Raw genomic sequence first — 11,665 nt, forward strand, 5'->3', positions numbered from 1 at the left:
CGTTCCAGTCACTAGAGGCAGCGGAGTGCGAAACTCAATAGAATAATCCGTTATGGATCGATTCCCCTGACATAGGGAAGACAGGGCCCTGGAAGCCTCCTCCCCAAAAACAGAACGGTCAAAAACCCGTATCATCTCCTCCTTAAAGTCTTGATACTGGTTAATACACACTCAGCCCTCGCCTCCCAGACTGCCGTGCCCACTCACGCGCCCGTCCGGTAAGGAGAGAAATGACGTGGCGTGCGGGCTGCGCTCCTGGAGTAAGTGTTGGGCTGGAGAGAGACACCACATCACACTGAGTGAGGAATGAGCGGCACTCAGTGGGCTCCCAGAAGTAACACGGCGGGTTGTTGATCCTGGGCTCCGGAGACTCGGAAACCCTGGAAGTGGGCGGTGGATCGAGGTGGAGTTGGTGAACCTGTCTAGTGAGGTCGGAGACTTGGACGGCCAGGGTCTCAACGGCATGTCGAGCAGCAGACAATTCCTCTCGTGTCTGCCTAGCATCGCTCCCTGGATCTCGACGGCGGAGTGAAAAGGGTCCCGGGAGCCGCTGGGTCCATTCTTGGTCTGATTCTTCTGTTATGTACTTGAGTGAAGACCCAAAAGCGGTTTTAACAGAAAACAGAGTTCTTTAATGAAAAAACAGGAATGGCATAAATCCTCTTCCAACGTAGTCAATGGAACAAAAAGAACGTTAGTATAATGCAGGATGCACCTGCCAGGCAGACTCCGACAGGATAGGACAAGGTGGAAGCAAACGCGACGACAGCTTGCTTCTGGCATCAAAAACACAAACAAGAATCAGACACTGAAAGTAGCAGGAACAGAGAGAAATAGAGACCTAATCAGAGGGGAAGAGAGAACAGGTGGGAAAGAGTGAAAGAGCTAGTTAGGGGAGATGTAGAACAGCTGAAGAATGAGAGACAGAGAAGGTAACCTAAAAAGACCAGCAGAGAGAGACAGAGTGAAGAGAAGACAGGAACAGACATAACAAGACATGACAACGAGAATCACCTGATTGAGAACCGCGTCAGGCAGCCAAACCTATGCAACACCCCTACTCAGCCGCAATCCCAATAACTAAAAAACCCCACTACGAAATACAACAACATAAACCCATGTCACACCCTGGCCTGACCAACTAATTAACGAAAACACAAAATACTAAGACCAAGGCGTGACAACACCAAATAATGCAGATACCCGCTAATTTAAAATATCCAGAAAAGATTAAATTCTACAACCTCCTAAAAGGAAGCGATTCCCAAACCTTGATAACAAAACCATCGCCTACAGGGAGATGAACCTGGAGAAGAGTCCCTAAGCAAGCTGGTCAAGCAAATCATGAGAAAACAAAAAGACAATTACTTGACACATTGGAAAGAATTAACAAACTAAAATGCTGTTTGGCCCTGAACAGAGAGTTCACAGTGGCAGAATACCTGACCACTGTGACTGGCCCAAACTTAAGGAAAGCTTCGACTATGTACAGACTCAGTGAGCATAGCCTTGCTATTGAGAAAGGCCGCAATAGGCAGACATGGCTCTCAAGAGAAGACAGGCTATGTGCTCACTGCCCACAAAATGAGGTGGAAACTGAGCTGCACTTCCTAACCTCCTGCCCAATGTATGACCATATTAGAGAGACATATTTCCCTCAGATTACACAGATCCACAAAGATTTAAAAAAAAAACATATGGGATAAACTCCCATATCTACTGGGTGAAATTCCACAGTGTGCCATCAGAGCAGCAAGATTTGTGACCTGTTGCCACGAGAAAAGGGCAACCAGTGAAGAACAAACACCATTGTAAATACAACCCATATCTATGGGTATTTATTTTCCCTTTTCTGAAATGTCTCTTTTCCTTTGTATCTTGTGAATGTAATATTTACTGTTCACCTTTTATTGTTTATGTCACTTTTGTATATTATCTACTTCACTTGCTTTCTAACATATGTTTCCCATGGCCATAAAGCCCCTTGAATTGAATTGAATTGAATTGAGAGAGAGACAGAGAGAATAGACTCCATGAGTATGTATGTAGAGAATGAGTCTTGTACACTACTTGTATCCAGTCAGTCAATCAATCAAGGTGATTGATCCCTTCTTACATCAGCAGAGGGTCACAAAGTGTCTGTCTGTCTGTCTGTCTGTCTGTCTGTCTGTCTGTCTGTCTGTCTGTCTGTTCCACCAGAAAACAGATTACGTGACCTCTCAGTAACCTGTCTGTCTGTCTGTCCTTTTTTTGTTCCATCAGAAAACGGCAGCGGACGGTAAGCCAGGAGGTCATCGTTCTGGACTCAAGAGGAGTAATGCCATCAACATCGGACTGACCGTCCTGCCTCCTCCTCGCACCATCAAGACCGCCATTCTCAACTTTGATGAGTACGCACTCAACAAGGAGGGCATCGAGGTGAGAGATGATGATGATGAGGCATCGAGGTGAGAGATGATGATGATGAGGCATCGAGGTGAGATGATGATGATGAGGCATCGAGGTGAGAGATGATGAGGCATCGAGGTGAGAGATGATGATGATGAGGCATCGAGGTGAGAGATGACGATGATGAGGCATCGAGGTGAGAGATGATGATGATGAGGCATCGAGGTGAGAGATGACGATGATGAGGCATCGAGGTGAGAGATGATGATGATGAGGCATCGAGGTGAGAGATGATGATGATGAGGCATCGAGGTGAGAGATGATGATGATGATGAGTCATTGAGGTGAGAGATGATGATGATGAGGCATCGAGGTGAGAGATGATGATGATGAGGCATCGAGGTGAGAGATGATGATGATGAGGCATCGAGGTGAGAGATGATGATGATGAGGCATCGAGGTGAGAGATGATGATGAGAGGCATCGAGGTGAGAGAGATGATGATGATGAGGCATCGAGGTGAGAGATGATGATGAGGCATCGAGGTGAGAGATGATGATGATGAGTCATTGAGGTGAGAGATGATGATGATGAGGCATCGAGGTGAGAGATGATGATTATGAGGCATCGAGGTGAGAGATGATGATGATGAGGCATCGAGGTGAGAGATGATGATGAGAGCATCGAGGTGAGAGATGATGATGATGAGGCATCGAGGTGAGAGATGATGATGATGAGGCATCGGTGAGAAGATGATGATGATGAGGCATCGAGGTGAGAGATGATGATGATGAGACATCGAGGTGAGAGATGATGATGATGAGGCATCGAGGTGAGAGATGATGATGATGAGGCATCGAGGTGAGAGATGATGATGATGAGGCATCGGTGAGATGATGATGATGAGGCATCGAGGTGAGAGATGATGATGATGAGGCATCGAGGTGAGAGATGATGATGATGAGGCATCGAGGTGAGAGATGATGATGATGAGGCATGAGGTGAGAGATGATGATGATGAGGCATCGAGGTGAGAGATGATGATGATGGGCTTCGAGGTGAGAGATGATGATGATGAGGCATCGAGGTGAGAGATGATGATGATGAGGCATCGAGGTATCATGCACCTAAAGACCTCAGCTGTTCATCGGGACCGTGAATAGTAGAATCAGGTAGAACTGGTCTTCTACTGAAAAGCCTGCATAATCCTGGAGCTTGTCAAGTGCAAATGTGGCCATCCCTGAATTGTATTTATGAAGTTAACTCTATCTGAATTTACATTTTACATCACCTTTCGGTGTAAAAAAACAACGTTTTTAAATCAGATGTAGGCATTGGTCTGAAGCTGAAAAAATAAAGGAAATTCACATGAGCACCACAATGCCTATTCCATCCATGCTATACCAAGGTTTTACAGCACCACAATGCCTATTCCACCCATGCTCTACCAAGGTTTAACAGCACCACAATGCCTATTCCACCCATGCTCTACCAAGGTTTTACAGCACCACAATGCCTATTCCACCCATGCTCTACCAAGGTTTTACAGCACCACAATGCCTATTCCACCCATGCTATACCAAGGTTTTACAGCACCACAATGCCTATTCCACCCATGCTCTACCAAGGTTTTACAGCACCACAATGCCTATTCCACCCATGCTCTACCAAGGTTTTACAGCACCACAATGCCTATTCCACCCATGCTCTACCAAGGTTTTACAGCACCACAATGCCTATTCCATCCATGCTCTACCAAGGTTTTACAGCAACACAATACCTCCTCCATCCATGCTCTACCAAAGTTTTACAGCACCACAATACTAGGAATAGGCCTTGTGGTGGAATAGGCATTGTGGTGCTGTTAAACCTTGGTATAGCATGGGTGGAATAGGCCATTTGTTGCTGTTAAACCTTGGTGTAGGCTATGGATGGAATAGGCATTGTGGTGCTGTAAAACCTTTGGTAGAGCATGGATGGAATAGGCATTGTGTGTTGCTAAACCTGGGTAGAGCATGGATGGAATAGGCATTGTGTGCTGTTAAACCTTGGTAGAGCATGGGTGGGAATAGCATTGTGTGCTGTAAAACTGGTAGAGCATGGATGGAATAAATGTTGTGGTGCTGTAAACCCTGGTAGAGTATGGGTGGAATAGGCATTGTGGTGCTCATGTGAATTTCCTTTATTTTTCAGCTTCAGACCAATGCCTACTTCTGACTTAAAATGTTGTTTTTGTTTTTGTTTTTTTTCACACGAAACCAACTCTTGGCGATTCACAGCGTTATGCAGGCTTTTCTGTACTAGACCAGTTCTACCACACCTGATTCTACTACTCACGGTCTCGAAGAACAGCTGTGTGGAAGCACTGGACTTGAACAGAAAAGCCTGCATAAACGCTGTGAATCATCAAGAGCAATTTGATAACTCCCTGATACAATGTAACAAATGACAAACTGCAGACCAATGACAGAGAGACAGAGGCAATCCGATCAAAAAACCAGGACCTTCACATCAACCCTTGTTATAAACACATTAATTTAAATGGACGGTCTGAGGACGACAGGAAGTTTTCGTTGCGCAATATTTTTTGTTGTTAATTTCACTCAGTAATTATTGAACGTTTATTTCTCACGTTTGGATAAAAAAAATATTTTAAAAATAGTTCAAAACAGTTCATGTGTTGATAAAACAGTCTAATTTATACAAGTTAGTAAAAAAAACAGTCATTAGTTGCATAACAAAAATAGATAAATTTACAAATCTGAAGTTGGATAGGTGTTCTAAAACGTTACAAAACAAAAACTTCAGACACAATTGTCCTGAGTAAACTTTCCAGATGCAGTGAAACACATGTTCTCGTTTATAAATATGACGACAGGTGGGAAGTGCTCACAGATGTGGAACAGAACATAAATGTGAAGTATTGATAGATCGTAGTACCATGTGTACCGAGTGCACTTTGAATTGACAGAATTCGTTTACTGGCTTGCATTTCTCCCATGACAGGCGCATGACCACAATCCACCACTCTCACGGAGGAGGGCGACGACCTCTTTCTTCCTAGAGAGTCTGAGAGCTGGTCTCTCCTCCGTTCTTGCAAGACAAACGCAGTAGTACACACCCTCACACTCACTGACATTTTCCTGCCGCTCGACCAACCCAAAAGGATCTTTTAAGATACACCTAATATTTGCAAATAAGCACTGTGTCAAAACAACTCACTAAAGACAATGATCAAAATGTACGTTCTGAGAAGCAAAAACCAGGACCTGCAGTTAGCGGTTCCACATCAACCCTTGTTATAGACACATTAACCCTTGTTATAGACACATTAACCCTTGATGTAGACACATTAACCCTTGTTATAGACACATTAACCATTGTTGTAAACACATTAACCCTTATTATAGACACATTAACCCTTGTTATAGACACATTAACCCTTGTTGTAAACACATTAACCCTTGTTATAAACACATTAACCCTTGTTATAAACACATTAACCCTTGTTATAAATACATTAACCCTTGTTATAGACACATTAACCCTTGTTATAGACACATTAACCCTTGTTATAAACACATTAACCCTTGTTATAAACACATTAACCCTTGTTATAGACACATTAACCCTTGTTATAAACACATTAACCCTTGTTATAGACACATTAACCCTTGTTATAAACACATTAACCCTTGTTATAGACACATTAACCCTTGTTATAAACACATTAACCCTTGTTATAGACACATTAACCCTTGTTATAAACACATTAACCCTTGTTATAAACACATTAACCCTTGTTATAAACACATTAACCCTTGTTATAGACACATTAACCCTTGTTATAAACACATTAACCCTTGTTATAAACACATTAACTTGACACTATTTAAATGGACGGTCTGAGGACGACAGGAAGTTTTTGTTGCGCAATGTTTTTTGTTGTTAATTTCACTCAGTAATTATTGAACGTTTATTTCTCATGTTTTTGGTAAAAAAATATTTTAAAAAATAGTTCAAAACAGTTAATGTGTTGATAAAACAGTCTAATTTATACAAGTTAGTTTACTTATTGCGTTGGCTCTACCCAAGTTAGCAAGCATGGCATTTTCTTTCAACTGTGCACATGTTTGGTTGCGCTAGCAAGCAATGTGCTGCTTACACTATGTGGATGGCAAATTTGGATTCTTTCGAGAACACACTGAAAATTGACTTGACACTTGTCTTGATCAGTCAGCGCAAATGTGGATTCTAATGACAATAAGAGAACTGCAGTATAAGAGGAGGGAGCGTACTGAATTAATGCCTAAGATAAAGGCTGTAACGTTAGCTAAAGTTATAACGGCTTTGCTTTGGATGGTCAAAAATCAGAAGTGTCTGTCTGTAGTGCTAGCTAGCTACCTATGCTTTATGGAAGATTGTGGGATATAAGCTATTGTCAACATTGAGATGTTACTGGCTAGCTTGTTGGCTAGCTTATTGGCTATTGGCTATTTTGTCAATAGCAGGCAAGGGCGTTCACTAGCTTATTTGTTTGTTTACACAGATGACTTCAGCCTTATATATATATTTTAAAAAAATCCTTGGCAAAATATAGCTATTTAGCTTTCCTCGCTTGTTGGTTAGCTAGCTAGCCAATATTAGTTCTCATCTGACTGGTAACTTATTCATCTGTGGTATAATATTACATTAGCTAGTAAGCTAATGTTACAGCTGCTGGTTAGCTAGCTACCTAATGTTAGCTAATCAAATCAAATCAACATGCAGCTCACAAATAACAACCAACTTATTTTTCATGTTGGGCAAATTATCTGTTTTCATTTTTTGATTAACCTCAGCTTGAGTACAAACACATAGCTAGCTATCTATAGTAGCTTAGGCTTGTCCTCAACCACTTCTTATCAGCAGTCATTGCTGGCTGCTGTCTGGCTGGTACTGTCTGGCAGCTGGCTGCTGTCTTGGCTGGTACAGGCAGCGAGCTGTTTGTGTTGTTAAGTTGTTGAGCAACCGAGTTTCTGGCCCGGGTTGATAGAACTCTTGAGATTTGTGTGAAAAAAAATAATTAGTTTAGCATTGTCAGAAATAGTACAAAAGGTAGCACATCTTTGTATCTTAATGGGCGGAAATGTGCACATGAGAGCGATGGATTTTTTATTTTTTTAAATAAAAACTGTTGCACCTACAATCCCACAACTACTACCTACAGATGAACTTGTGGATACCATTTTTATGTGTCTGTGTCCAGTATGAAGGAAGTTACCTTCCCCCTCCCCTCTTCTATCATGGTCCTCTGCCCCCCCCCCCCCCTGTAGAAAATCTTGACGATGATCCCTTCGGAGGAGGAGAAGCAGAAGATACAGGAAGCTCAGCTGGCCAATCCGGACGTCCCCCTGGGCTCAGCAGAACAGTTCCTCCTCACCCTGTCCTCCATCAGCGAACTGGCAGCCAGACTACAGCTCTGGGCCTTCAAGATGGACTACGAGGCTACAGAGAAGGTGGGTGTGTGGACCGTTATGAGACAAGGTCGTCTCTGGCAGACAGAGAGAATGAGACCGTACTGAGAACATTATGAGACAATGTCCTCAGAGAGAATGAGACCGTTATGAGACAAGGTCTCAGAGACAGTTCGGTCAAACAAAGACAACAACGAATAATGCATCCCAAATGGCACACTGTTCCCTATATAGTGCACTACTTTTGACCAGGGCGCTCTATATAGGGGATAGGGTGCCATTTGAGACGCAAAGAAACAGGGAATGGAAAACATGCCTGTGCTCTGCTTCAGGAGCTGTGTTGTAAAGTTTACAGCCTTCCACGGGATGCTGTGTCTTTTATGTAGTTCTGTAAAGTTTACAGCCTTCCACAGGATGCTGTGTCTTTTATGTAGTTCTGTAAAGTTTACAGCCTTCCACGGGATGCTGTGTCTTTTATGTAGTTCTGTAAAGTTTACAGCCTTCCACAGGATGCTGTGTCTTTTATGTAGTTCTGTAAAGTTTACAGCCTTCCACGGGATGCTGTGGCTTTTATGTAGTTCTGTAAAGTTTACAGCCTTCCACATGATGCTGTGTCTTTTATGTAGTTCTGTAAAGTTTACATCCTTCCACATGATGCTGTGTCTTTTATGTAGTTCTGTAAAGTTTACAGCCTTCCACATGATGCTGTGTCTTTTATGTAGTTCTGTAAAGTTTACAGCCTTCCACGGGATGCTGTGTCTTTTATATAGTTCTGTAAAGTTTACAGCCTTCCACATGATGCTGTGTCTATTATGTAGTTCTGTAAAGTTTACAGCCTTCCACAGGATGCTGTGTCTTTTATGTAGTTCTGTAAAGTTTACAGCCTTCCACAGGATGCTGTGTCTTTTATGTAGTTCTGTAAAGTTTACAGCCTTCCACATGATGTAAACACACACACACATCCACACTTGGAGGAGAACGTAACATACCGTGAGGTAACAAATGGGCCAAGGTAATCAGAACCATGGTTGATAGTTACCAAAACAGTCTGACCGGGGACACGAACCTTTTAACCACCTTTATGTGACCGTAAACAACCACAGATGGAGCACAGCGGTGAGTCAGTTGTTGAGTCAGTCAGTGCACCTGTTCCCGACAGACACAGTCTCTAATAACGAAACGCTGTCATCATGAAACGCCTTCATTCAGTTGTTTTGTGTGTGTGTGTGTGTGTGTGTGTGTGTGTGTGTGTGTGTGTGTGTGTGTGTGTGTGTGTGTGTGTGTGTGTGTGTGTGTGTGTGTGTGTGTGTGTGTGTGCAGGAAGTGGCAGAGCCGCTGCAGGATGTGAAGGAAGGGATGGAGCAGCTGGAGAAGAACAAGACTCTGCGCTACATCCTGTCTACGCTGCTTGCTATAGGAAACTTCCTCAACGGCACCAATGTGAGTCTCTGACACACACACACACACACACACACACATACATTCATCAGGAAGTGACAATGACAGTGTTTACCAATGCCAAATAAGGTCATTCAGAGCAGTATTTCCTGAAAGGTCACAGCTTGGTCAACCTGGTCATTCACATCTCTTCATTGGTTACACTACTATACTAAAAAGTATAGTTACTACAGCTATATCTGACAAGTCTAGTTACTAGATGTACTACTAACCAGTAGTACCAACTAGTCTATTACTAACTAGTACTACTAACTAGTACTACAAACTAGTATATTACTAACTTGTACTGCTAACTAGTACTACTAACCAGTACTACTAACTAGTATATTACTAACTAGTACTACTAACTAGTACTACTAACTTGTCTATTACTAACTAGTACTACTAACTTGTATTACTAACTAGTAATACTAACTAGTATAGTACTAACTAGTACTACTAACCAGTACTATAAACTAGTATTGCTAACTAGTATTACCAACCAGTACTGCTAACTAGTACTACTAAGAAGTACTACTAACTAGTATATTGCTAACTAGTAATACTAACTAGTACCACTAACTAGTACTACTAACTAGTATATTACTGGCTAGTACTACTAACTAGTACTACTAACCAGTGATATAAACTAGTACTACTAACTAGTACTACTAACTAGTCTATTACCAACTAATATTACTAACTAGTACTACTAACTAGTACTACTAACTAGTACTACTAACTAGTCTATTACCAACTAATACTACTAACTAGTACTACTAACTAGTACCACTAACTAGTACCACTAACTAGCACTACTAGCCGGTACTATTAACTAGTACTACTAACCAGTATATTACTAACTAGTAGTACTAACTAGTACTACTAACTAGTACTACTAACTAGTACTACTAACTTGTACTACTAACTAGTCTATTACTAACTACCTGCATTGCCTTCCCCGCCAGGCCAAAGGCTTTGAGTTGAGTTACCTGGAGAAGGTTCCTGAGGTGAAGGACACGGTTCATAAACAGTCTCTGCTGCACCACGCCTGTTCCATCGTGGTCGACCACTACCCTCAGAGTACTGACCTCTACTCTGAGATAGGAGCTATCACACGCTCTGCCAAGGTATGGGACACACACACACACACACACACCAACTACCCTCAGAGTACTGACCTCTACTCTGAGATAGGAGCTATCACACGCTCTGCCAAGGTATGGGACACACACACACACACACACACCACTACCCTCAGAGTACTGACCTCTACTCTGAGATAGGAGCTATCACACGCTCTGCCAAGGTATGGGACACACACACACACACACACACACACACCAACTACCCTCAGAGTACTGACCTCTACTCTGAGATAGGAGCTATCACACGCTCTGCCAAGGTATGAGACACACACACACCAACTACCCTCAGAGTACTGACCTCTACTCTGAGATAGGAGCTATCACACGCTCTGCCAAGGTATGGGACACACACACACACCAACTACCCTCAGAGTACTGACCTCTACTCTGAGATAGGAGCTATCACACGCTCTGCCAAGGTATGGGACACACACACACACACACACCAACTACCCTCAGAGTACTGACCTCTACTCTGAGATAGGAGCTATCACACGCTCTGCCAAGGTATGGGACACACACACACACACACACACACACACACCAACTACCCTCAGAGTACTGACCTCTACTCTGAGATAGGAGCTATCACACGCTCTGCCAAGGTATGGGACACACACACACACACACCAACTACCCTCAGAGTACTGACCTCTACTCTGAGATAGGAGCTATCACACGCTCTGCCAAGGTATGGGACACACACACACACACACACACCAACTACCCTCAGAGTACTGACCTCTACTCTGAGATAGGAGCTATCACACGCTCTGCCAAGGTATGGGACACACACACACACACACACACACAACTACCCTCAGAGTACTGACCTCTACTCTGAGATAGGAGCTATCACACGCTCTGCCAAGGTATGGGACACACACACACACACACACACCAACTACCCTCAGAGTACTGACCTCTACTCTGAGATAGGAGCTATCACACGCTCTGCCAAGGTATGGGACACACACACACACACACACACCAACTACCCTCAGAGTACTGACCTCTACTCTGAGATAGGAGCTATCACACGCTCTGCCAAGGTATGGGACACACACACACACACACACACCAACTACCCTCAGAGTACTGACCTCTACTCTGAGATAGGAGCTATCACACGCTCTGCCAAGGTATGGGACACACACACACACACACCAACTACCCTCAGAGTACTGACCTCTACTCTGAGATAGGAGCTATCACACGCTCTGCCAAGGTATGGGA

General features: G+C 43.2%; 1 protein-coding gene across 1 annotated transcript in view; it reads left to right on the forward strand.

The window, feature by feature from the left end:
* The window catches only part of LOC135551619 (FH1/FH2 domain-containing protein 3-like), a 66,633-nt gene that overhangs the window by 46,948 nt on the left and 8,020 nt on the right, over nucleotides 1-11,665 (forward strand). The window contains 4 exon segments of the mRNA XM_064982809.1: nucleotides 2,263-2,418; nucleotides 7,704-7,886; nucleotides 9,165-9,284; nucleotides 10,250-10,411. Coding sequence (XP_064838881.1) covers nucleotides 2,263-2,418; nucleotides 7,704-7,886; nucleotides 9,165-9,284; nucleotides 10,250-10,411 — 621 coding nt within the window.

This window comes from Oncorhynchus masou, chromosome 13 (genome assembly GCF_036934945.1).
Source record: "Oncorhynchus masou masou isolate Uvic2021 chromosome 13, UVic_Omas_1.1, whole genome shotgun sequence".
NCBI lineage: Eukaryota > Metazoa > Chordata > Actinopteri > Salmoniformes > Salmonidae > Oncorhynchus > Oncorhynchus masou.